We start from the raw sequence: 27,279 nt of genomic DNA, 5'->3' as shown, positions 1-27,279 counted from the left end.
AGATGAACTTTCAAGATACTCTATGAACCAAGAGCAGTGACCTTTCTCAGCACATTAAATATATGTTCCACGGCAAGACAATTCTTATAGACTTGAATTTCTTTTTTTAATGTTTATTTATTTATTTGGTGGGGGGCGCAGAGAGAGAGGGAGAGAGAGAATCTCAAGTAGGTTCCACGCTCAGCGTAGAGCTCGATCCTACAACCGTGAGGCCGCAACTTGAGCCGAAATCAAGAGGCGGACGCTCAACCAGCTGAGCCACCCAGGCACCCCTAGACCTGAATTTCTTGTAGTGGCCATAGTCTCTGGGTGGTTTGGCTGGGATGCCGCAAGTTGAGAAATCAGGGTGTTGTCTGATGCTGGAGGTCCTCGTAGTAGGTTGTGATCTCTCTGTGGAATTGATGGAGGTGTCTGAAAGGTGGGTGGGGTACTGGCACTGGGTCAGGGTGCTGGGTAGGATGGTGAGGCTTCAAGGAGATGGTATCTTAAGATGCCTGAGGTGGGGAGGTTGGGTGGGGTGGGAACAAGCCAAGGTTGATGACTTGGGTTCCTATCAGTGAGAGATCTGACTTGATGGGGCATGTCAAGATCTGTGTCATGAGCAAGAATGATGATAGCTTTGTCTCCCTCAGACAGACCCCCTCACTTCCCAACTGCACTTGGGTTATAGCCTTGATGTGGAACAGTCTCTCTCTTCTCCCATCTGCCTCCTGAAAGACTAAATTAAGAATATTTCATATAGTTTAGCAATGATTTTTCTGGCACTAGTGATTTCTCATTGCCCTTAACATGAAGTCCAAACTCTGTATCACCCCCTACCTAACCCAACATGCCCCTGCTCACCTGCCTTAGCTAAACAAACTCCTATCTCTCCACTCTCATACCCGCCGCCCCCCCCCCCCCCCACCGGTTGCTTGCACACACCCAAGCTCTTTGTCACCTTAAGGCTTTTGCACATGCTCCAGCCACTCTGGCTGTCTCCTAATACTCCTTCAGATCTCAGCTCTTCCTAGATACTTATTGCCCAAACCTCCTACATCCTATCTCCCTCAGTCACCCTCTGACATTCTGCTGTTTTATTTTCTTCATTTATAGTTATTAGTGTCCGAAATTGTCTTACTTGTGTATCGTATTGTATTGTCTCCCAAACTAGAAAGCCAGCATCACAAGAGCAAGAATTTTGCTGTACTGTTCACACCTTTTATCCACAATTCCTACCTAGCACCGTGCACGGCACAGACTGGGCACAAGTAAATATTAATTCCAGAATGGATGAGAAGCTCTCAACAACTGTGTGCTAGATTTTTTTTGGAATAGATGGGTGTTGGGTTTTAGGACACAAGGATCTAGGTGGGTTGTGGCTGATGTGAATTGTGCTCCAAGTGGTGACAAGCATGTATCCTGGGCTATCGGTCTGAGGTTAGGTTTGGGGAAACAAGGGTTCAGTCTGATGGTGGTTGAGTTGGATGGTAAACTGGGCCAGGTCCCTTAGGTAACATCAGACCGTTCAGGTCAGACAGGACCCCAGATTTCAGGAAACGGGAGTCTTAGCTAGGCATGGCCGAGTTAAACTTGTGACTTGAGCAGCGTCCAACAGGTGAAAGATCATTGAAGAACAGTCAAACGTCCCCATTGGTTGCAGCTAAAGAGAACTGCGACCCGAACAGCGTCCAACAGGTTGCTTGGGGCTGTTGGAGGACAGACAGGCTCTGTTCTTGGGGAAACAGGTGTCCTCGGGGGCGCTGGCTGTGTTGGGCTGTAAAGTTGGGCTGGTAGGTGAGTGGAGTTGTGACCTGGGCAGCTCTACGCCCCCATCAGGCGAAGACCCGGCCCGAGCCGGTCCTCCCGGGTTGGGGGCGGAGGGGGAACACGCCGCCGGGGCCGCAGGGAACGCCCGCAGAAGGTTCACCTGGGAGCGGCTCACCTGGGCGGACCTAGACTGGCGAGTCCGCGCGCTTTCAGGCCGGACTGGCCGGCCCCGCCCCCTGACCAATGGCGGCGGGGAGGCGGGCGGCGACGGGCGCGGATTGGACGGGCGGGCGCGAAGGCGGGCGCGGATTGGCGCGGGCGGGTGGGGGCGGGGCGGTGCGTCTGGGCGCTTAGGCGCTTGGCCTGCGGGCGGCGCTGAGCGCTCGGCTACGCGGGCGCGGCGAGGGCGGAAGTGGCGACGCTGGCGTCCCCTGAGTCTGCGGCGGGCGGCAGTGACGGCCCCAGCGCTGACGGCGGCGGCCCGGGGGGCGGCGTGGACGCCCGCGGCGCCGGCTGGGGCATCACCGCCGGCCTCGACCCCGAAATGGCGCTGCTGGCCGAGCACCTGCTGAAGCCGCTGCCCGCGGACAAGCAGATCGAGACGGGGCCCTTCCTCGAGGCGGTGTCCCACCTGCCGCCCTTCTTCGGTGAGCAGGGGTGAATGGGGGAGCCAGCCCGCAGCTCTTCTCCGGAGCGCTCCCAGATGCACCCGAACTCCCCTCCTCCCGAGCATCCTCCAGCCGTCCCTCTCCCGGACACTCCAGATCCTATTTCCCCAGGCACCCGAGACCCCCTTTCCTTACAGGCACCCCAGGTTCTCCCTCTCCCGGACACCCCCAGATCCTTCGTCTCCTCCAGACACTCCACTCCTTCATCTCCACCGCCTCACACTCCACCGTTTCCTTAAGATGCCTGCCCCCCTCCCGCCGCGCCAGTTCACCACTTCCTTGGGCTCCCCCAATCATCCCTCTCCCCCAGACACCCCTGACACTTCCAAATCCTCCCATCTTCCCGAAAGCATCCCGCCCCTTCGACCCCAAATCCTGTATCCCTCACCCTATCATTCCCTTCTTGCTTGTCAGAATGGCTTTCAACTCCCTCCCCTTAACATAACCCTCCCATTCCATAAGCCCTCTCTTTTCCTTACATTCTCCAGCCTCCCCCTCGCAGGTGTGAACCCTTCTTTCCTCAGAATTCCCCCATTCCAGATCAAAGACACCCCACCCCGGCTCCAAGGGAGGAAGGATGAGGAGGGAGGTTTTGAAGAGGGATTCGCGAAACTCTGGCACCCCTTTCTAGGGGGAACCACCTAAAGTTTTTCCTCCATTTAGAACAGGGGTCAGGTCAGGGGAAGCTGCTTTGTGGGGTGACGTCAGACACAGAGTGCTTGGCATGGGCTCTGGAAGAAGACCCCTGCCTCATATGGCAGGTCCAGGAAGGCTGTGGGAGCATGAGGAAGGCAGTCGCTAAGCCAGTTTCAGAGCGTCCTTCCTCACCTCCCTGAGCCCGACCCAGGCCCTGGATGGAAAATGGGAAATAGAAGACAATACCACCAGCCGCTGCCCTTTGCCTTTCGGGTCCTGGCTAAAGGTGCAACCTGACCCTTCCATGTGGGCTTGCCCTGCGCCTTGCCCTGCTCATTCACTCGGTGGCCTTGCAGGAAGATACCCGTCCCCAGGACAGAGTTCAGCTGTAACCCACAAACTGACAGAACCTTAACACCGACCTGGGGCTGAAGAGATCTGGCACACGGACAGCCACTCCCATTACCCCTAAGTGGGTGGTCCCCATCTGTGAAATGGGTTTGCTGATTTCTCAGGCTAGCCGCGAGGGGGTAAATGTGTGTAAAGCTGTGAGGCCTTAAATGCCAAATGGATCTTAGCTGTGGGGGGAGCGGTTATCGCATCAGTTCCTTGGTCCAGTTTTGGTTCCTTCACATAGTAGATGATTAATCAGGGTTTGAGTGAGTGCAGTCACCTGGTTCGTATGATCCTCAGACCTGGGTTAGCAACCTGAGAGCAGGGTCTTGGTCTTTTATGTCCGCAGCTGCACCCTCAGTACCCAGAGCAGTGCCTGGCACATGGTAGGTGCTTAGTCCATCCTCATGGAGTGTCTGAAATGTTCTTATCAGTTATCTCAGTGTTGAAATAACACTGACTCTCCAGGCAGGGGCTCGGGAACTCACTGGCTTTGGCACTGAGGAACTTTTTATTTGCATGCCTCCCCCCACCCCCCCCACCACTTCTTGTTCTGTGAACATTGGCAGGACTCAGCCAGCTTGCCCTGGACAAGGATTCAGAATCTGTTTAAGCTAATGGATCTCCACTGAGGGCGGTTTTGCCCCTCAGGGGACAGCTGGCAATGTCTAGAGCCATTTTTGTTTGTCACAGCTTGTGCGTGCGTGTGTGTGTGTGTGTGTGTGTGTGTGTGTGTGTGTGTGTGTGTTGGGCGGGGCTGGGGGGGTGGCGTGCAGGGAGGTGCTGCTGGCATTCAGTGGGTAGAGGCCAGGGATATGCCGCAAAATACCCTACGATGCAGAGGACGACTTCACCACAAAGAATTGATCCTCCAGCCCCAAATGTTTGCCTTGTCGAGGTGAGAAACCCCAAGTTAATCTCTTTATCTTCGGCAAAGGTGCCCGTACTACGGTTCTGCAGTTGGGGGCACCCTCACCGGATGCGATCATCTGGCTGCTTTTAGAGGAGAGGGGACGGTGGCCCCTGGAGCCAGCAGGGCCAGGAGGCCAGGGCTGAAGAGCATCCCCTCCTCCCTTCCTCTGATCTCAAAGGACCCTTGTCTTTGCTGTGAGCCATGTGCCGTGGGGCAGCACATCTGTTGACAGAGGCCCCACTTATACAGACGCCTCCGTGGGTTGGCCCACACAGAATAATTCTTAGCCCTCTTAAAAAAAAATGTGATAATCCATTTTGAACCATTGTGCTTGTCTGGGAGAAGAGTTTCTCCTGAGGATTTCAGGTTTAGGAGGATGCTCCCCCCAGTGGCCTTTCTCTGGGACTCAGGGGTCCGTTGAGATCCACCGTGGGCTCTAACACAGGGGCTCTGTCTCATCTTGGGGGCGTGTGGTCACCTGGATGATCCGGGTGGCTTGCGTGTGTCTTCTTGAATGGGGCAGGTCTGGCTTAGTGGATGCAAGAAGTCTGAAATAGGTTGCAGCCACGCTTCCCTCTAAATCAGGGTCTCTCCACCATGGCACGGCTGACGGTTGAGGCAGGATCATGCTTTGTGGTGGGCGCCGTCCTGTGCATTTAGTGGCATCCCTGGCCTCTACCTACTCGATGCCAGTAACACCTCCCTCTCCCCAAGTTGGGACAACAACTTGTGCGAGGAGACAAAATCTGGTTTGAGAACCACTGTTCTTCATATAAATAGGGCAAAGGGCTGAAAGCTGTTTTGTTTTGCTTTAAATGTTTATTTATTTTTGAGAGAGCGCAGGTGGGGGAGGGGCAGAGGGAGGGGGACAGAGGATCCCAAGCAGGCTCCTCTACGACAGCAGCGAGCCTGATGTGGGGCTCGAACTCACGAACTGCGAGATCATGATCTCTGAGCCGAAGTCGGGAGCTCAGCCAACTGAGCCACATGGGCGCCCCAGAAAGCTGTGTTTTTAAAAAGTATTGAATGCTGTAAGGAAGATCTGTGTATCGAAGGAAAAACTTTGCAAGAAGAAATGATAAATAAAAATCTCCCTGTCATCTGTTGAGCACTTACGATGTGCTAGTACTCTAATCCTCTCAGAACCTTTTGAGGTCGGGTTTTTTGGTTTGCTTGTTTTTATTTTGAGAGCATCTCTGTTGACATTCCGAAATACTTTCCTATTGGACTCATTTTTGTCCGTCTTAAGGGAAAATGCATAAGTTGCTTTTTTCTGCCCACTGTATAGCATGACCATCTTCCCATGCCTGTCACCATTTGTCACAGCTGCTTAGAATTCCTTTGTTTAAATGTGGTCATCCTTTAATTAACCAGTCCCCTGCTGTGGGCCACGCACATCGCTTCTCTCGTGGTCTGCTCTCGTAAACAACTCTCGTAAACAACACTGCAGTGAACATCCTCGTATATGTTTCTTCGTGTACTTCTTATATTATTTGTAATTTTTAGAAGTGAAATTGCTGGGTTGAAGGATGTGAAAGCTTTTAGAGCAATCACATTTCTTTCACTTTTGTCGGGTGTGGTTTGTGACAGAGTTGGTCGGCCCGGGTGAATGCTGATTCCTCGGGCTGCGGGTCTGGTGTGGCTTAGAGCGTCACATCTTGGGCTAGCCCTTCGTCCTTATCTCTGGACTTTACTATGTCCACTTAGAGTCCAGCCCCTTGTCCGGCTTCTTTCTCCACCTTGACCCAGTAATTGGATCTCATGTCTGAGTGATCAGCTTGCAACTGACTTCTGTGAGGCTTCCTCTCTCATCTTTTAGGTCAATTATGCAGCAATGTTCTACAGTACTAACAATTAGAGGGCGGAGGCAGTGGGAGAGGGGGAGGGAGAGACAGGGATGTCATTTCATCTGGTCACTCCCTGCCTAGAAGCCTCGGTGGCTCCCTATTACCCCACCTTGAAATCTGTGTTGTAGCCTCTCTGGATGGCTTGCAGCCCCACAAGTGGTGCCATGCCATCACTTGCCTCTGCCCGGCACACCCCGCCTCCTCTCCAGCCTACCACCTTCCTTTGGCCTGGCTGGGCTCCGCTTATCCCTACGGGAAAGTCACCTCATCCGGAAAGTCTTTCCTGACTCCCTTAGACTACCACAGAACCTATCACATTCTGTGACTTTGAGCTATTTCAGCACCTGGCCCCAGGTGAGCTGGTGATATTTGCTGAGTGAATGCTTTTGGTTCCATTCCCATGTTTTGTTTTGTTTTGTTTTTTTTCTGGGTTCTTTCTAGAAGAAATTTTGCTTTTCTCTCTCTTTCTGAATTAAAATACATAACTCATGGAGTGCCTGGGTGGCTCAGTCAGTTAGGCAGCCAACTTCAGCTCAGGTCATGATCTCAGGGTTCATGAGTTCGAGCCCCGCGTCGGGCTCTGTGCTGCCAGCTCAGAGCCTGGAGACTGTTTCAGAATCTGTGTCTCCCTCTCTCTCTGCCCCTCCCCTGCCCCCGCTCTCTCTCTCAAAAATAAATATAAACATTAAAAGTTTTTTTAAATAGTAATAAATGAATAAATTTTAAAAAATACATAACTCATAAACCGTACCCATGGCAGACATGACATTATTAATCAGTCATGATACCGCTCTCTCCCTTCTAGTCTAGACACAGCCTTGGTGTTTTTCTTAACACGCTGTTCCAGGTCAGTCGGACGTGGTGCATGAAGTCACGCCTGTCTGTTCTCACTGTTTAGGGAGAAACTAAAGATGCAGAAGCAGAAGGGAATGATTTCCATCTCTCAGTTCTTGACATCCACTTTCTGGGGATGATTTTTCTCCCTTAAGATCTCTTATGTAATTAAATGGACGTTCAGAGAATCAGGCCTTACAGGTATCTGGTGCTCATTAAATAGTCTTAGGGGAAACCCCAGAAAGAGTGATTTCCCATCCCTTTGGTTCAGTGCTCGCTCTATTGGGGGGGGGGGGGGGAACAGTGGCAGCCCAGAAGGACAGAATTATCTTCTTGTTATACAGCCAGAGAAACCGAGGCCCGAGAGGTTAGGTGACATGCCCAGGGTCACACAGCCAGGGGGTAACCAACCAGTGGAGCCCAGCCACAGCTCAGGTCAAACCAGAACTCGGGCCTCAGGCCTCAGGATTCCTTATGCAGCGGTCTTGGCCATGTGCCGCTTGCTGTCCTGGCTTCCTGTCCGGCAGATGAGAAACCCCCTTCTGCCCCGCGTGGAGCCACCTGCATGGCCCCTAAAGAGTCCAGGGGGCACAGTGACGGGTTCAAGATGCCGGAATCACAAACCAGATATGCAGCTTTCCTCCCGGGTGTTTGCCTCGTAATTGGCCCTCCAAGCTGGGCCCGCAACCCTTGCTCATTTGAATGCAAATTTGAATGACTGGGATATAGAGGTCACCCAGTCATCCCAAACAGGTCAGCTTCTCCTGTAATTGGAACATGGCGTTAACCGCCTGGGAACCAGCCCCACTTAACACCCCTTGGCCTGGGAGTAAGAAGTTCCCCTTCTTTGAGGGAAGTTATCTGCCCCAGGGCAACAAGTACCTTCTGGGACTCGGGACCACCTATCAGATCTCTGCGGTGTTTTAAAGCTAATATCGCAAGAAAGATGAGCAAGAAACTGGATTAAACCGTCTTACTATAGCAGGTTAGTTATCATTTTTTTTTTAAATTTTTTTTTTCAACGTTTATTTATTTTGGGGACAGAGAGAGACAGAGCATGAATGGGGGAGGGGCAGAGAGAGAGGGAGACACAGAATCGGAAACAGGCTCCAGGCTCCGAGCCATCAGCCCAGAGCCCGACGCGGGGCTCGAACTCACGGACCGCGAGATCGTGACCTGGCTGAAGTCGGACGCTTAACCGACTGCGCCACCCAGGCACCCCTAGTTATCATTTTGGTTGAGTGTCTGTTGAAGGCTGGATTCTGTAGGGACCGGACATAGACTGTGTGCCTGTGAGGGACGCTTTTAGAGGAAACTGTGTCCCTGTGGGAGGAAGAGGCCAAAAATACACTTTCTGCAATAGGGTTTTGCAATTTTGAAACTGCCAGGAGACTCTTAGTGGCTGGTAGTGCCTTTGCAGGTAGTGGGTGGGGGCCACTAGACTTGAGGAGCACCTACTGTGTGCCCGATGTCCTTCTGATGTGTCACGCTCATGATCTCACCTGGCCCAGGGAAGATCTGCGTGACCCCTGATGAAAGAGGTGCCGCTGACTCCCCTGTGTTAGCCGGTTGTGTCTATAACAGCTGTGAGTTGGCTGCTTTTGAGGCTCAACTGGGAGAAGTCACTTTGAACTTGTCCGTTGTCTGCTGAAGGCCTTGCTCTGAAAATCATAGGTAGATGAATGGGAAGAAACACGGGCCCTGGCGGCAGGCCGAGCCCACGCGAGCTTGAGTCCTGGTTCCACGGTGCCAAGGCCGTGTCCACGCCTAAGTTTATCCCCTCTCTAGGCCTCCAGCCCCGACTGGGCTTGGCCTCCCAAGAAGGATGGAGGTGACCTTCCCAAATGATTTTGGTGCTCAGCGCCCAGAATCGCTTCATCTTTGCCCAGATAGGACAGATGGCCTCAGGCCTTCAGACACTGCCACACAGCCCTTGGGAAAGAAACAAAGATTTCCAGAAAGAAGCTGTCTCTCCATCTGTGGGTCTGGTGACCGACGGCCAGGGCTTGGGGCCAGCTGCTGGTCTGAGACCGCTCCTTCACCCTCATTTATAATATCCAAAGACCAGCACGGAGCACAGAACACCGGTGCCCGCCTGCTTTGTCCTCCAGTGACTACGAGTAGATCCTCCTCGTCCCCATGTTCAGAAAAGTCTGGCCCTGAGGTCAAGGACTGAAGTCTGGCTTCTGCTCCCGGAGGGACTCAAATGGAAAAGTAGGAGGGAAAGTGTCCACTCTGTCTCTTGCTAGCTCATCCAGGCCTGCCTCACCTCTAGCACAGGGCTGCTTGGAGGAACAGTGCCCCACTGCGAATCCCTCAGGGGCAGAGGTCGGGCCCCTCCCGGGGCCCAGCAGTGCATCCAGCAGAGCGGAGTTGTCCAGAGGTGTGGACCTGAAAGGGAATGGGAAGAGCGAGTGACAGAGGGCTTTGTAAAATATAACGCACGACCCTGATCACAGCCAGCGTGACTCCTGTCTTGAGTGGCGCCCACGTGCCGAGCTTTGAACGAGCCTCTGCCTCATTTCTAAGCCTTCTAATGACCTTACGAATTCGGAAGGAGTAGCAGCATTTTACAGAAGAAGAAACCGAGGTTCCAAGTGGGGAAGGGAGTTGACCAGGTCGGCACAGCTGGGAAGTGGTCCACGGGGCTGAGAAGTGGGCTGGCCCTGTGATAAGGGAGGGCAGCACTCAAAGACCCGGGAGGTCTTACTCCTGGCAGAAGTAGCCCCGTTTCTGGCCCTTCCCGGCTGTTTGGGAGTGGGGGAGGGGAATGCTAGGAAATCCCCATCTGGCCAAGCAGCGCTGGTTTCAGTGAGCCACCCGGAGGGGCTCTGGTCTTAGGTTTCATTGTTTCAGTTTAAAAACCGCCTGGGTGGATGTTCACTCCTTTTGTTGCTTTCTTACAGTGTTACTTGTATCGGGGGCTTTTTTTTTTTTTTTTTGGTTAGCGTGTTAACTGTATCTGAGCTTTTAAGTCATTACAGCTGATCCGCCCTCTCCAGGGTCCTATAAAAACCAGCCAGCTCACACTTTCCTGTGCTCGGAAGTGATTCATTTTCTGCCGTGCTGTTCCCCCAAGTTCCCTCACTCCACTCTCGTCTGAGAGCCCGTTTTTTTTTTAATGGTCTGGAGTACATTCGAAGTCCTTATTTTATGACAGGAGGTTTCCTGCTAATTGTATCCATATCCATCAGTAGGCTCCACTTTCTCTCCTCCCTCCCTTACTCTCTTTCTTCTGTGATTTCTCAGTCATTGGGAGCCTTCTTCTCTGGATTTCCTCTCTGAAGAAAAGCTTTGTCTGTTGAGAAAGATGAAAATGATGTTATAAATAATAATAATAAGCATAAAGAATACTTTCTTTTTTCCTGAGCATTTACTAGGTGCTAGAGACCGTGCAAAGCCCTTTAAACAACACCTCATTTAAGCCTCCCAGCGACCCGATGAGGTGAGGGTCCTGAGGTGGGGTCCGTTGTCGGCCTCATTTTACAAATGAGGAACCGCGGCTCAGAGAGGTTAACTGATTTCTCCCAGGCCACACAGCAAGTAGAGAAAAATGAGTTTCCCAGCCACATCCCCACTTCAGGGGTGGCTTTTGTTGAAGGGGACAACTGTGGACAAAGGGAGTTGGCATGCCATAGGGGTGATTTTTAATTTATAACCAGTGTTTTGGATTGGTTTTCTTTTGTTTTTAAATATTTATTTTTGAGACAGTGGGGCGGGGCAGAGAGAGAGAGAGAGAGAGAGAGAGAGAGAGAGATGGAAGAACCAAAGCAGGCTCTGCACTAACAGCAGAGAGCCCGACATGGGGCTCAAGTCCACGACCCACGAGATCGTGACCTGAGCTGAAATCAAAGAGTCGGGCGCTTAACCCTCTGGGCCACCCGGGTGCCACAGGATTGTTTTGTAAACATCCTTTCCTCTTTAGACAGTAAAAATTTTAAAAACGACAATTCACAGAACAATAAAATGCCTTATCTCGAGAAGTCTTAGTTTTACGAAGGTGGGCATTCTCAAAGCAGGCCTTAGTATAGACTGAGCTGTCACACACACACCACATGCCTGTGGATTAATAAATGATTCACTTCCATGGGTTGTAATTTGAGTGCCTCCCATTATGGTCCTTGAAAACCCAGGACCTGTAAAGTTAATCTGCCCCGTATCTTTAACAACGGAACCTAATTATCCAGCTACTGAAAAAAAAAAAAAATTGAATTTGAAATAGAACCTTCATGGGGCGCCTGGGTGGCGCAGTCGGTTAAGCATCCGACTTCGGCTCAGGTCACGATCTCGCGGTCCGGGAGTTCGAGCCCCGTGTCGGGCTCTGTGCTGACAGCTCAGAGTCTGGAGCCTGTTTCCGATTCTGTGTCTCCCTCTCTCTCTGACCCTCCCCCGTTCATGCTCTGTCTCTCCCTATCTCAAAAATAAATAAAAACGTTTAAAAAAAAATGAAATAGAACCTTCCTAAACCAGGTTCCTAGCATCAACGACACAGGCATCCTGTTCTTCCTTTTTGAAGTAAGTATTGGTTGGGGTCAGGGTTTCCATCCTGAATCACACAGGCTGAAAGCAAAGCCTTGTGTCTAAGAAGAGGAGTGCTTTTTATTCCTCTGCCAAAATTATTCCTGAGATGGAATGAGAGGGGGGTCCAGGCAGGGCAGTTCAGTCGCCCCGTTGCCCAGTGTCTGGCAGGTGTCGTGGGGAAGCTTGCATATGTGTGCTGTGGTCGTGCTCAGAGCGTTCATAACAACTGTTGCTTTCCAACCACGTTGAAGCCGGAAAAAGCAGGAACGAGTCTGATTCTGGGTGGCATATGGTGACCGATGGCTTGTGGGGCATTCTGCTCTCTGGGCAACCTCCTTCATCTGAACCCTGGTGAATCCCAGGTAGGAGGTTGTCCAGCCAGAATCGTCACGGAGGTCATGCACAAAATGCTTGACCTTGATGCTGACCCCCTTCGTTATTTGTTTCCCAAGTATCTAGCAGAATGAAAGCGCTACAGAAAAAGCTGGAGGGAGTGGTGCTCCTTGCCCGTCAAGAACAATTTCTTTTCGATTAGGCAACATGGTCCTGAAAACCTGAAAATGCCACGTAGAGCCATTTAGTGAAGGGTTCAGGGGGTCTGTGAGGTTACTGGCTCACACCTTTATCATAATTCCTATCATCGATGATGACCCTATTTAGAAAACCGTGCGTGGCTTGGTATACGAAAGCAGGGACATTTGTGTTACATTTTGATGCGTTTCATCCAGAGTGGTTGAACTAGAGAAGGTTGGGGCATTCGTTACATTAGACAACTAAAAAATATTTCGCCGTTTTAATTTTATCTTCTTTTTATTGTCAAGGTAAGACATTTTGTTGTTGTTCTATGTTATGCCATTTTTCTATCAGGTTTGGCTGTCTCTTACTGATTTATCAGACCTCTTTACATATTAAGGATAATTATCTTTAGTCTATGGTTTGTTTCACAGACCAGCCCTCCGACCATCAGTTTGTTTGCCTGTGATTGGTGATGGGATATCTCCTCATGCCCCATGTAAGAGGTTTCTGGGTTTTGTAATGAGCTTTGTGGTATTTTCCTTATGCCTTCTGGATTGAGTTAGCATGCTTAGAAAAACCTTCCACACCAAACAGAAGTGGCCATTTGCCACATATGATAACCAAGGCTTATCTGTATTTAGAATCTGTGCCCATTAGGAGTGGTCCTATGGAGTAAGACGGAGTTCTCGCTTATTCTTTCCTTTCCCCTTTCTTTCTTTCTTTCTTTCTTTCTTTCTTTCTTTCTTTCTCTCTCTCTCTCTCTCTCTCTCTCTCCCTCTTTCTTTCTCTCTCTCTCTTTTCTTTCCCTTTTCTTTCTTTCTTTCTCTCTCTCTCCTTTCTTTTTTTCTTTCCCTCTCTCTCTTTCTATATCTCCTTTCTTTCTCTCTCTCTCTTTCCCTTTCTCTTCTTTCTTTCTCTCTCTCCTTTCTTTCCCTCTTTCCTTTCCCCTTTATTTTTCTTTCTTTCTTCCTTTCTTTCTTTCTTTCTCTCTCTCTCTCCTTTCTTTCCCTTTCTCTCTCCTTTCCCCTTTCTCTTTCTTTCTTTCTTTCTCTCTTTCCCTTTCTTCTTTCTTTCTTTCTTTCTTTCTTTCTTTCTCTCTCTCTCCTTTCTTTCCCTTTCTCTTTCCTTTCCCCTTTCTTTTTCTTCCTTCCTTCCTTCCTTTCTTTCTTTCTCTCTCCCTTTCTCTTCTTTCTTTCTCTCTCTCTCCTTTCTTTTTCTCTCTCTCCCTCTTTCTTTCTCTCTCCCTCTTTCCTTCTTTCTCTCTCTCTCCTTTCTTTCCCTTTCTCTTCTTTCTTTCTTTCTTTCTTTCTCTTTCTTTCTCTTTCTTTCCCTTTCTTTTCTTTCTTTTCTTTTTCTTTCTTTCTCTCTCTCTCCCTCTTTCTCTCTTTCTCTCTCTCTCCTTCTTCCCTTTCTCTTCTTTCTTCTTCTCTCTCTTCTTTCTTCTCTCTCTTTCCCTTTCTCTTCTTCTTTCTCTTCTTTCTTCTCTCTCTCTTTCTCTCTTTCTCTCTCTTCCTCTTCTTCTTTCTCTCTCTCTCCTTTCTCTCTCTTTCCCTTCTCTCTTCTTTCTTTCTTTCTCTCTCCCTCTCTCCTTTCCCTTTCCCTTCTTTCTTTCTTTCTTTCTTTCTTTCTTTCTCTCTCCTTTCTTTCTTTCTTTCTTTCTTTCTTTCTTTCTTTCATTCTTTCTTTCTTTCATTCTTTCACAGAGAAAGAAACTCTCACAACTTTCACAACTTCCTTTCTCCTTGGAGGTAAGATGAGGAACTAGGAAACCATCCAAACCCCCTCCCTCCCTTTTGGCAGAGGGCTTCTGGATGGCATTTTAAAGAGTCTGTTTGCTGACAACAATAAAAACCAACTTGGAGGTATATCTGCAAAACTGGTAAAACAAGAAAGGTAATTTTGGGGCACGGCTACATTCTGTAGGAAAGGTAAGGCTGGGTAGTGTCACAGTCTGCCCAGAGCAGGGGCCAGCCCGAGTTTAAACTATTCAAAAGGCCACCATGTGCTTGGCGATTGAAATCATCTTCTGGTTTTCCTGTCAGAGTACTCTCCTTTTTGGTGAGTTCACCTGGCTGGAAACATTCTAGAAAGAAAGGTGAGGGAGAAGTGGAACAGGCCTGGTTCTGTAATTACGTCTGAGTGCCTGGCTTCCTCTTTGTGACCCTAGGCAAGTCCCTTGGCTTTTCTGGGCCTGGCGGCCTTGGACGGCACCAAAGACAGACAAGCCCGGAACTTTCAGCAGGTCATATTGAAGCAGGTTTCAGCCTCAACTGCACCTGCACACGGCACCTGTGGGCTGCGGACAGTGAGGGACCTGAGCCTGGCACGGTTAAGTCACTTGTCCAAAGTCACAGACCTGGGACCTGAACCCAGACTAGCAGACCTCAGAGCACCACACCGCCTCCTCCCTGCTCCCAGGTGCTCCGAAACTGACCCCGACGTGCGCGTCTGTGTGTGCACAGAGATGCCTCTCCTGCTGGAAGTGGACTCTGGGGTCAGCCTCCCCACCCCTCTCTCCTGGGGTCCGCCCACCCCCCCCCACCCCCCGCCGTCCCTCTCAGCTCGTCCTCTGCTCCCTGCTCCAGAAGTACACTTAGGCCCTGCATCCCTGCCCTCCCTGGTGAAGCAGAAGCTGTGTCCCTGCGTGGTGGCCACGGCACACAATAGCCACTGCTCCCAGGGCCCGGCTCCTGCTGACCACAGCGGCCTCGTGACCCGCATAGCGCACTGTCAGGAGAACGTGAAACAAAAAGCCTTTCTCCCTGCCACCGGGGCAGGACTGCTCAGAAACTGCACAAGAGCTCTTTTCAGAGCCGAGGAGGCCAGATAACATTTTTCTGCGTCTCTGAAATGCATGCTCAGTGACCTGTGTCACTGGGACAGGCCGGTAAACCGCCCATGCTTGGTTGGCAATGACTGGTTCCGGAGCCCCGGGTCTGTACGTTCTCCCATGGAAGGTTCTCCTCGACTCGGCCCGTAGCGGGGAAAGTGATCACACGCGGACCGAGCGCTCAGTTGGCACGTATGATGCCTCCCCACATCGCGCGGCCCCCCAGGGCCGGTCTTCCTACGTTCTCCTTTATCAGAGAAACTGGGGCCCCATCCCCTCCCCGTATTCTCCGCCATCTTGGTGGTATGGGTGCCTCTAGAACCATGGGTCGGGTCAATCGGCACCACCAGTGGGTGGATAGAAAGTGGGACTGGAGGGAAGTTTCCACCGTCGGGCCACTCATTCGTGCCACGCATGCTGGGCACAGGGGGCACAGGGCGGGGGGAGGGGGGACCCAGGTGACCAGGTCCCTGCCCTCTCAGAGCTCAAGTCCAAGGGGGAGATGGGTGGTAAATAGAATGACACGTGGAACCACAAGCACCGTGAAACGGACTCGGAAAAAAAGTAAAAGGAAAAAATACGACTTTATGAGCAAAAAAACCCCCAGAAAAAACACAAGCCCTGACTTTTCCCCCAGCATGTTAAATGCGACAGCTTTTTTCCTAATTTTTAAATGTTTATTTATTTTTTGAGAGAGAGAGAGAGACAGACACAGAGTGCAAGCAGGGGAGGGGCAGAGAGAGAGGGAGACACAATCCAAAGCAGGCTCCAGGCTCTGCGCTGTCAGCACTCAGCCTGATGTGGGGCTCAAACCCACGGAACCGTGAGATTACGACCTGATCCAAAGTCGGACGCTTAACGCACTGAGCCACCCAGGTGCCCCGACAATTTTCAAACATAAGGTAAAATTGAAAGAATTTTACAGTGAATATTTGCACACCCACCACCTGCATTCTGCCATTAATATTTTACTGCACCTGTTTTTCCATCCATCAGTTCACCCTGTATCTTTGGACATTATGCATTTTTGGAGGATGAGGACATGAAGCCATCAGCCAGAACTGAGGAGCAGTCAGTCCCCATGCAGCACATCCAGGGGACCCGCCTGGCCCCTGTGAGGGTCAGCATTGGTGACCCCTGGCTGCACAGTCAAGAGGGAACAGTCACTGCGACTGGCTTGCTTGCATTACTATTTAAGTCCAGAACGCCTCGTCCTTTGCAGCAGCCGGTAGTAACGTGCTCCAGGGTTACCAAATTCCACGACCGTCCCTGCTGGATGAAGTCAGTGGTGCGTCAGGCAAGATGAAAGATTGGGATGGGGTAGTTTGGGAGGCCCGAGTGCTCAGGATTAAGTGGGGCAGGCCGACTGGATCCCCAGCCCAGCACCCGGGAGCCGCACCTGCACGGCCCCGTGGAAGGAGGTCTGGCCCCACAGGCACGGGAGAGAAGCCCAGTGGATGACAGAAGGCTGGCCAGTCAGCCAAGGGATTCTGTGCCTGAAGCCTGCCCTGGGCCTGATGAGGGGCCTCAAGAAGGCAGAGGATAGAGGGATGTGGATACAGGCCAAGCGTGTTCCCGTTGGACAGAGATTCCGCAGGGCCCATGGCTTGAGCACAGCTGGCTGACGTTTGCAGGACCACGGAGCTTGAAGTCGTGAACATGGTCAAAATCCATCTTATTCAGTGTTCATGCAGTGGGCACTCTGCTAAATGCGTCCAGTACATGGTTTTTTAATTCCTGTGACAGTCCTACGAATTAAGTACTATTACTGCCCCATTTGACATGAGAGGAAACCGAGGCACCCAGGCGAGGAGACTTGCTCAACTGGGGTGTGGCCGGGGCAGGATTCAAACAAACCCCATCTGTCTGGATGCCTTCCCCACTTTCTTTCCACTGGCTTCTGGGGTATTGCATTTATAGTGTCTAAAGCCGTTTCCCCAATGCACCTCTTTTAACAGCTGTGCTTGGACTGTTCCAGATGGCTGGCCAGGTGTGCCGGGTCACCTTGGGTGGAATTCAGTCTGCAGCTGCCCCTCCCCCAAGCCTCTGCTCCTGTGCGGCCAAGGTGGCATGCACACGGAGGCCCCTGCCTGACCTGCTGGGCGAGGAGAGTCTGGCATGTCCCTCCCGTGGGTACCCACGGTGACCTGCTCGGGCGACTGTGTCCCCGGGGCCCTGTGGTCTCTGGACACAGCAACGAGGGGGAGAAGAATGTGTTGGGGGAGCACAGCTGGCTTCAGGCTCTGAGGGTGAGGGTCGCGCTGAACCTGCTCACGAGGGAACCAGCCGTTCCCTGCCTGTTTCCTCCATGCCAAGTCCTCAGCAAGGGGCTCTGACCTGTGAGGTGTCTCAGGTCCTCACGACAGTGCCAGAGGGTCACAAAGGAGGAAAAGGAGGGGGGCAGGCTGCTCAGAGTCCCAGGCCCCGCCCATTTCGAGGTCTGCCTTTCATCGACTCAAAGGTGTCACTGGCGGGGCGCCTGGGTGGCTCAGTTGGTTAAGCGTCCAACTCTTGGTTTCTGCTCAGGTCACGGTCTCATGGTTCGTGAGTTTGAACCTGGAGTCTGGCTCTGTGCTGGCATAGTGCAGCCGGCTTGGGATTCTCTCTCTCTCTTCTTCTCTCGCTGCCCCTCCCCCACCTGTGCTCTCTCGCTCTCAAAATAAATAAACTTCAAAAACAAAGACAAAAAACGGTGTCACCAGTAACACCAAGAAGGGAAAACCCCCTCCAATTAAGAACATTCCGATTCCAGACCTAAACAAAACGTGTGCCTTGGAGGTGGGTTCTTTCAAGTCCTGCCCGAGGCATCTCTGATCGGTCCTGCTGCCCCACTGGCTAGATGGGAAGGCTGAGGCCAGTGCCTGCAGAGCAGGGTGGAGGTTGAGCCTCCGTCCCTCACGCTGTGTTAAGTGACTGGGACCCCATTGCTGACGTGTTCTCCCGGGCTCTGAGGCTGGGTCTCCGAACCGTGGAGCCTCTGCGTCGCCAGTTTCTTTCTCTCTTACAGGCTGGTGAATGAGAAGGTCATTTAAAAAAATTTTTTTTAATGTTTATTATTTATTTTTGAGAGAGAGAGAGAGAGAGAGAGACAGAGCGTGAGCAGGGGAGGGGCAGAGAGAGAGGGAGACACAGATTCGGGAGCAGGCTCCCAGCTCTGAGCTGTCAGCACAGAACCCAATGCGGGGCTCAAACCCATGAAACGCGAGATCATGACCTGAGCCGAAGTCGGACCCTTAACCGACTGAGCCACCCAGGCGCCCGAGAAGGTCATTTTTAATAAATCTGGCCCTTCTGCCTCATAAGATTCCTCAGACTGCCTCCTGGCCAGCTGGGCTATTAGCGGTGATCCGCCTTGTTGGCCAAGAGGGCTTTCTCAGAACATTATTTCTGCAAGGTACTGTATACAGCTGTGCTGATCAATACGTGTGCTATTTACATTTCAATGAATGAAAGTCAAATAAAATTACAAATTCAGTTCCTCAGTCACACTACATTTCAGGTGCTCGGTAGCCACATGGGGTCTATATTAATGCAGATATAGAACATTTCCATCACTGCAGAAAGTTCTGGGCAGTGCTGTCCAAGAACAAAGGGCGCTGTGGATAAAAGGATTTGCCCCCTAGATATTCCAGTTGGATTTTAAAGGCTCTGACAAGTCCTGCAACAAGAAACTGGTCTCAGCTGGAGCCCACCGCTCCAAATTAACTCGCCCACAAGCCTTCTTACCACCTATAAACAGCTCCGCTCGTCCCTAAACACATCCAGTGAACTGCCTTCCGGTTCCCAAGCGTCTGTGGCCTATGGAGTTCCTGAATCTCCTCCTTGTTGGGAATCTGAATCTCTCTTCTGGTTTTGTTCCCAGATTGCCTCGGGTCCCCAGTGTTTACTCCCATCAAGGCAGACATAAGTGGCAACATCACGGTATGTACTTGGCCCAGCAGCCACAGCCCGGAACCTCCACTGGGACTGTGAACCTGCATTAGTCACCAGTGCCCTGCTCCTGGCCGCAGGCTCCCCAGGTTGAGGAACAGGAAGGAGACGTGGAAAACAGGCTTGGCCCCCAGGTCATCTGGCCCAGGGCTCTTGGTGCTCCTTTGAAATCATATACCCCGCAGTCACAGCCTGACGGGGATGACCGTCTGAAGGGTTGACCTGGGAAGGAACCTCCTGGTTCTTGTATCCACCCCGACCAAATAAGAAGTAAACTCCAAAGTCCACGGGTGCATTGGCTCGGCCCTTCCCCCCCTCCCCATTCCTGGGTCATCCCCTGAACTGCCGTCACCCAGCCACTGCCCTTCTCCCCGTGAGGATCCACGTACGGCCTGGCCTGCCACTTGGCCACGCTGGGTTGTCTCATTTTGTCAGCCCAGCGGCCCTTTGAGGCTGGTCTGTCATTATCCCCATTTTACAGACGAGGAAGCCGGGGCTCAGCGGGGTGGAAGGGCTCACCTAAGGTCACACAGCAAGGAAGGAGCGGAGGTGGGATTCAGATCCAAAGTGCCTGGCTCCGATTCAGGAGCCTTGTTCCCGGACATCTTTGAATCCCAAAGCGACCGTCCACTTCCGATGCTCAGGGTCTGAGGCGCCATCGATCATGGTTGGAGAGCATGGACCCTGGAACCGGTCTATGGCGGATCCCGCTGCCAGCTATCCCTTCCCCTGTCTGAGCCTCGCTTTCCCCACTGCAAACGGGGATCATGACAGCAACATCAGGATCACTGGGAGGATCCAGTAGAGCAGCGCCCATAAAGGGCTTTGCCAACCCTCCCGGCTCACGGAAGGTGCTCGGTAAACGTGAACAGTCATGGTAGTTGCTGTCATGTAGTTACTGGCACAAGCCCCTGCTGCTGGTGCTGGCGTGGGTGGGAAGGAGAGGGGTGCTCCCCGACCAGGCGTGGGGGCCGTCCGTCCGTGGGGACGGCCTTTCCAAGGGAGAACCCCGTGTGCTCTGTTTCAGAAAATCAAAGCCGTGTACGACAGCAACCCGGCCAAATTCCGGACCCTGCAGAACATCCTGGAGGTGGAGAAGGAAATGTACGGAGCAGAGTGGCCCAAAGTGGGAGCCACGCTGGCACTGATGTGGCTGAAAAGGTGATGGGCTTGGGGGGCAGGGCGTGTGTGGCCGTGCAGCCCCGGGGGCCCTGCTCTGCAGACTAGGAGTGTCCAACCCTACCGTTGCCCTCCGAGGCCACCCCCGTTCCTTTCATGTGTGTGAAATGCTGAGAAAAAGTGCCCAAAGGGCCAAGGCCCCCCTGCTGGTGATGCTCCCTTGTTCCAGTCCCATCAGAGGCATAGCAAGTGAGTGCCTACTCTAGACGTCGTTCTAATCGTTTTTTACGCCTGATTGTATTTCGTGTGCTGTGAGTTAGGTGTGGTGATCATCCCCATCTCACAGGGGGAGGCCACTGGGGCTCTGGAGGCCAAATAATGTGCCCAGGTCACAGGGTCAGAGCTGGACCCCAATGGCCAAGCACAGTCGTGCAGGTTGTACACTGCACAAAGGTGTCCTATCTAGGGCTGGTTGCATCATGCACGTGCCAGGTTTGACTTTATGAGAGCTTCTTGACAGGAATACAACGTCTTGAGGAGAAGGCACTCTCTCTGATTTGCACAGAATTGTCCCATGGGCTGGAGGCGGGGTACCCTGATAGGGGATTTGAACCCAGACAGTCTTACCCCAAACTTGAGAACGCTCATAATCACTATATATATATCATCCTTCCAGCAGATACTTGACCCCACATCCAGTTGTTCTCATCTCACAGATAAGACCACCGAGGCTCAGAGAGCCCAGGCAGCTGGCTGGCTGAGCTCACACAGCTCTCTACCAGCCACAGAATTCTCCTTTAGCTGTGTAGACACCACTGGCAGCTGCCATGAAGCCAGGCACATACTCCGCCCCACGGATGTTCCTAGTGTTGCCCTCTCTTGGGCCTGCAGTCAGGAAGGGTGCTCCTCCCCTGTGTCTCTCCCCAGCCCCAGCCGGCCGCCTCTCCCCACCACATACTTCTTTGGTGAAATGGAACAGAGAGAGTCTGCCGCCTGGAGGGCGCAGCCGAGAGGACGTCAGGGGTGGGTGGGCTGCAGTTAACGTCTTCACAGCATGTTTTAGGGACCACCCCCACCCACTTTTGTCTCTCGGTGAGGCCTGCTCCCTGGTTCATCCATCGGCAAGTTCTGCCGGTTTCTTAGGAGGAGCAAGGCAGATGGTGATGTTCAGCGCGGTTAGATTGTTCGTGTCCCGATCAGACATGGGCAGAGCCGGGTGACTGGGAGGGCGGGTGAAGGGAGATGCCAACTGGCTGAGCATGTAATAAGCACCTGCTGTGTGCTGGGCGTGTGGGATGCCGCATCGAACAAGTGGGGTCCCTCTTCAGATTCCACAGCCTGAGTAGGGTATCTGGCTGCTGGGTGCATCCTGACAGCAGGGTAGCAGTGCCTGGAGCAGAGAGAGGTCAGGGAGGGCTTCCTGGAGGAGAGGTGCCAGGCAGAGTCTCTGGGACTGAGCAGGAGGGTCCCAGGAGGACGAGGCCTTGGAGAGGTGGGAGGGCAGGAGAGGCCCGGTGCCTGCTGGTCTGGTCTCACAGGTTCTGGATGTGAGGCAGGAGCAGGGAGGGACCAGGCGGGATTGGACAGAGGTGAGTCCCAGCCTTATCGGGGTGCTGGGGAGCCACCGAGGGCCATGAAGGTGTTCAGCCACAGGGTCAGATGGTACCCCATCCCGGCTGCTGGGTAGAGGGCGGTCATTAGGGCTGTGGGGAGGCAGGGGCTCAGCAGAGGTGGCCGAACAGGACGGGGCTGGGATTGTCCCCTGGGCTCAGTCCCACAGCCCAGGCTGATCCCTGATGGTTAAGGGCTCTGATTCAGGTATGGAGGACTTCCCTTTACCTCACAGGTGACAAAGAGACCCTTTAGTCCCAGTGCTCCTGCCCCTAAAAGCCTCCCCTCATCCCCCGCCAGCCTGATCCCCACCTCTCTGCAGGGAAGGAACAGAGCAGCTCATCCAGGGACTCTGGGGGGAGAGGGAAGGATGCGGAAGGAAGGAGTCGGGCTCCGGGGTCAGACAGTGGGGTTTGCATCCTGGCCTTTGCCTGAGCCTTTTGGGGGTGCCTCGATGTTCTCCTCTGTGAAACGGGCAGGTTGTGCCGAGCCTAGCCTCCTGGGGCCGAGGGAGCCGGAGACGAGATGCCGTGCATTCAAGGACCTGGAGGAGGGGCTCAAGCGGCCACGGGAGGGTGTAGACAGTGGCTCGGGGCGGTGGTGGAGGCGGGCGTCCAGGCACAAGGTGGGCTGGTCAGTGTGTCCGCAGTCCGTGGTCCGCGAGCTGACGTGTGGCAGGGGCTGGCCGCGTGGACACAGAAGTGGGCAAGGCAGGCCCAGACCTGGCCTCGTAGACCTCGCAGCCCGGTGGGGAGCGCGGCCAGCGGCCAGCGGCAGGTCTCCTCTGGACAAGGTGCTCGGGAGCCGCTGCGCTGAGCCGGCTGGTCACATTACACGTAAGCGGGGTCGAAGCTACCACCTGAGGAGTGACCACCACCGGGGAGCGTGTGTGCGCGTGCGTGTGTGTGCGTACCCGCGGCTCACAGCGGGCGCTCGGGCCCAAGTGCGTCAGGGTCTGTGCAGGGGTGTGCCGGCGTCGTGGCGAGTCTGAGCGCGCCTGGTCCTGAAGCGCAGTCTCTCTCCCGGGCCGCAGGGGCCTCCGCTTCATCCAGGTCTTCCTCCAGAGCATCTGCGACGGGGAGCGGGACGAGAATCACCCCAACCTCATCCGCGTCAACGCCACCAAGGCCTACGAGATGGCCCTCAAGAAGTACCACGGCTGGATCGTGCAGAAGATCTTCCAGGTGAGCTGGCCCCCCTCCTGCCACAGCTTAGCCGCGGCCCTGGGGGACCTGGTTGGGCCCAGGCGGGCCTATTCGGGGTGAGGCTGGCTCACGCAGGGGCCCTGTCACGTGCGCTCGCCCAGCCCCATCTGTGGCCGCGGTGGGTGTTCCTAGAGCTGCTCCGTGCTGTTTCCGTTGAGTGTCCCGTGACGCCTGACCGGGGGGCTGTGGGAGCAACCCTGGTGGAGACTCTTGAAGACCGAGGGTCGCTGGCGGGCAGGCCTGTTTGGCCCCTTGGATTCTGCCCGGATCCTCACCCCGGGAAGGGAGGGGAAGAAGGGCTCCTGTACCCACCAGGGCATCTGCTAAAGAGACGCGGGTCCACAGGGCTCTTGGTGGCTTATGTTGGGGTGACATTGGCCAGGGTTTCTGGAAGTGGGGCTTCAGCACCAGCCTGGTTGCCTGGGGGCCCCCAGGATCACTAGCTGAGAGGCCCATCGGGAAGATGTCAGGAGGTCCTTGGGGTGCCCCCCATGCTGTCTCTGGCTAACTCTCGTCTCTTGGCCCCTCGTCTGGCCCAGCCTGTCCTGGCCACCCTCCCCTGCAGCCCATCCTCTGTCCCCTGAGAACCGGGGTCCAACAGGGTGGTCTCTTTCCCACAAGGCACAGGCTGGGACAGGAGCCAGTCTGGGTACAGGCAGGAAGAGCTGGGCCACCTCTGGCTGTCCCCCCTGGTGGGGCTGGGGGCAGGGCCCAGGTGGGTGCCATGAAGCCCTGCTCCCCCTCCCCCACGCTGTGTTGCCCCCTGCAAAGTCCTTGCAACCCACACCTGAGTGATAACAGCATGTCCTGTGTGCCTGGCCCAGGGCGGGCTGCCCACACATTCTACTCTTCACGAACGCACATCCTCATCTCCATTTCACAGATGAGGAATCTGGTGCTCAGAGAGGTTGGTTAATTATCTCGCTCAAGGTCACACAGTAAGATGCGGTCTGGGATTCCACCTCCCTGAGCCTCGGCATCATCATCTTTCAAATGGGCGTAAACTAGGCCTCACCTCCAAGGGTTGTAGTAAAGATTAAAGGAGTTAATATGTACAAAGTGCTTGGTGCCTGGTTTACACTCAGTAAATTAAAGCTTTACTGCTGCTGTTTGTATGGATGATTTTATTATTTATACCCACCCCAGCCTAACTCCTAGCCTAAGCTTCTGACTCAGCTGCAACCTTTTCTTTCTGGCTCTGCAATTCTGCACGTTACCTGTTCTCTGTACTTTTCAAGTGTCAGGGGAGCCTTGAAATTTAGGGACATGTCGCCCCCCCCCCCCCGAAGGAGAAAAGAGGCCCCCGTCCATGTCAGCAGCCCTCTCCCCTGGTCTGAAAGTGCGGTCTCTGAAGAAGCAGTCCACCTTCTCCAGAGCAGGGGACCCAGAGGGAAGCGGCTCGTCCATGCTGAGCACCTACTGTGTGCCTGGTGCCATGCTGAGTACTTTGCACAACCTCCTTGATCCTTACGAGAGCAACCTGATGCCCGTGGGTGCCATTATCATCCCGATTTTACAGATGAGGAAACTGAGGCTCAGAGAGGCTAAGTAACTTGCTCAAGGCTCACAGCTAGTCGGCGGCACAAGCTGGAATTTGAACCCAGGTCTGTCTGTCCCCGAAGCTGGTGTCCTTCCTGCTGTCCCTCACGGGGGTAGAAGGGAACACATATCTCCCTCTTCCTTTCCCTTCCAACACCATGAGTAGCAGGGACCTCGGGGACACCCCCTCCCAGAACCCCACTGTGCCCTGCCTGGCGGCCCCTGCTGGTCCCCTAACTCTGTGCCCCCTCCCCTCTCGCCCGTCTCAAGGCAGCGCTCTACGCGGCACCCTACAAGTCTGACTTCCTGAAAGCGCTCTCCAAGGGGCAGAACGTGACAGAGGAAGAGTGCCTGGAGAAGGTCCGCCTCTTCCTGGTCAACTACACGGCCACCATCGACGTCATCTACGAGATGTACACCAAGATGAACGCCGAGCTCAACTACAAGGTGTAGGCACGTGCACCCCAGCAACCGGCTAACCCGAATCACTGTGAATCAAGCTGGCGGGCCGCCCGCACCGGCCCGCGTGCCCCCACCCCGGAGCGGCCCAGAGTCCGGCCGGGGTCTGCAGGGGCCGGGCGGCCCAGGTTTTTTTTAAGTCATTTTTGGGGGTATATCCTCACGGAGCAATAAATAACGATCCTACTTCCGAATCTCCTTTGAATTTCACAACAGCACAGACTGACTTTATCCCTTCATTTCAGTGTGGGAAAGATCAATTAATGTTTCTAATCAAGTTCTAAGGTTTGTTTTTGTTTTTTTCTCCCCCCACGCGGAGCATAACTCTGGGGGAACTGTGTGTCATACCCCTCCCTTGAAAAAGAAGCATGTGTCCTTAGGATCTGGCTGAATGATGTTTTGGGTATTTTAAGGACCGTGAGGAGTTTGATCTGAAATTACACAGAGCCCCTGTTGTGGGATTTTTTTTTTTTTTTAAAGCAAACTGGCGTGTGTTCTCATGTGGTTTGCACAGCCCGACCTCACAACAGTCATTAAAGATACTGCTCTTTCTTACTGTCTTTTGCCAGACAGTTTTTTTATAGCCGAAACCAACCAGCAAGCCTTTGATGGCCACGGGGAGGGTTATTTTAAAGCTATCAGGCACAAATGAGTGGCCCTGTGTGACTATATTTGCATTTTTCTGCATAGTTATTTTCTTCAGGGACAGCTTTTCCAACCTAAGAAACTACCTACTGTGTGAACTCTCTCAAGGGGGAGAGGATGAACCCTCCATCTACTGAGACCCAAGAAAAATGCCTCGCTGCCTTAACTGTCCTTCTTGGCGCTAAAAAGAGCTGTATTTTTTAAAGTGTTGGGGTGAACAGAGCAGCCCCAAAAGAATTGATGTGTGTTAAAAACCCACTGAGGAACAATTGGTGATTTTTATGCAGAGACCAAATGATCCTTAATAAACAAATCTCTATTTTGGAATCACCTTGGTGTGCTGGTTTTGGTTCTTGATCCCTTTCCCACCCCCCTGCTTCTGGATAAGAGGTTACAACTGGGGACCAGCCAGGGCCCTGCTTTCTGGCCTCTGTGGTTTACAAAAATAGAAGTGGTTGCCACATTGAGAAACTGGAGAAATTTCACACACAAATCTTGATTTCTAGCTTCTTTAGAAGAAAAATCAGACTGCGTGGCAGGAGCTGAGGAATAATTGCCCCCTTGGCTAGGTAGGACAAGTGGACAAATATATTCTCCATTTTGCCCCAGTCCCTACCAATCCCTCTTGCCTCCCTAACCTGTGACCTGAAGCTATTCGCTTGCTCGTAGGCTGATGCTTTTTCTGATACTTGGGTTAAATGGAGAGAGGATCTTTGTTTTACTTCATTCCTGCTCCTACAGAGTTGGTAGTCTAGCGGGCAGGATGGGCCAGCAAATCAATAGGGATGATACAGAGTAGTCCGTGCCCAGAGGGTGCCTGGGGCCACAGATGAGGGGCCGCATCCCGGGATGCCTCTTAGAGAGTCATGCCTTGCCCTGAGCCTCCATGGAAGCGGTGGGGTGGGAAAGAGCCTGGCAGAGGAGGACGGGCAGGGGACGGATGCTCCAAGGCATGAGCGAGACACCCAGGGCAGGCTGTGTGTGTGTGAAATCATGTGATGAAGGGATATGAACGTGACCCTGAAAATTATGGAGCACCTTCAAGGGTCCTTGTTCAATCAGCCAGGTAACCAGTTTGGAAGGCTGCCTCTCGCACGACCAAGGGATGGATGCCCGAACTGAGATTTCTACTGTCTCTGATTTCATTGTATTTTCCAGGGTTGCTGGTGGTAGCAATGCTACTGGGCTTCCCAAGCTCCAACTGCTTTTTAGGTTTTTTAATTCTGCCACAACTAAAAGGAATTCTGCGTCTTCATTTTAGAAACAACCTTTCTAGGGGCGCCTGGGGGGCTCAGTCGATTAAGGGTCCAACTTCCGCTCGGGTGATGATCTCACAGTTCGTGGGTTTGAGCCCCACGTTGGGCTCTGTGCTGACAGCTCGGAGCCTGGAGCCTGCCCTTCCCCTGCTCACGCTCTGACTCTGTCTCTCAAAAATAAGCGTTAAAAAAATAAAAAAACAGCCTTTCTTGGGGTGCTTGTCTGGTTCAGTTGGTAGAGCATGAGACTCTTTTTTTTTTAATTTTTTAAAAAATTTTTATTTATTTTTGAGACAGAGACAGAACACGCGTGGGGGAGGGGTAGAGACAGAGAGGGAGACACAGAATCTGAAACAGGCTCCAGGCTCTGAGCTGTCAGCACAGGGCCCGATGGCGGGCTCGAACTTGGGAACGATGAGATCATGACCTGAGCTGAAGTCAGATGCTTAACCGACTGACCCACCCAGGCGCCCCCGAGCATGAGACTCTTGATCTTGGGGTCGTGTGTTCGAGCCCCACAGTGGGGATAGAAATTACTTTAGAAAAAGAGAGGCTTTTCTTCGTGTCTCTGACATAATACGATGGGACCGGGAAGGCAATGTGTTTGT

At 53.0% G+C, this 27,279-nt stretch overlaps 1 protein-coding gene across 1 annotated transcript; it reads left to right on the top strand.

The window, feature by feature from the left end:
• Positions 1-2,122: 2,122 nt before the first annotated feature.
• On the top strand, positions 2,123-25,744 carry GLTP (glycolipid transfer protein). Its single transcript, XM_015077574.3, has 5 exons — positions 2,123-2,396; positions 18,770-18,828; positions 19,865-19,998; positions 22,601-22,751; positions 24,582-25,744. The coding sequence occupies exons 1-5, from the start codon at positions 2,294-2,296 to the stop codon at positions 24,762-24,764; spliced, it is 630 nt and encodes a 209-aa protein (XP_014933060.2). The 5' UTR covers positions 2,123-2,293; the 3' UTR covers positions 24,765-25,744.
• The last annotated feature ends 1,535 nt before the right edge of the window (positions 25,745-27,279 follow it).

This window comes from Acinonyx jubatus, chromosome D3 (genome assembly GCF_027475565.1).
Source record: "Acinonyx jubatus isolate Ajub_Pintada_27869175 chromosome D3, VMU_Ajub_asm_v1.0, whole genome shotgun sequence".
In the NCBI taxonomy this organism is placed as follows: domain Eukaryota; kingdom Metazoa; phylum Chordata; class Mammalia; order Carnivora; family Felidae; genus Acinonyx; species Acinonyx jubatus.
The sequence above is the reverse complement of the archived record's forward strand: the minus strand, read 5'-3'. Positions and strand labels throughout refer to the sequence as shown.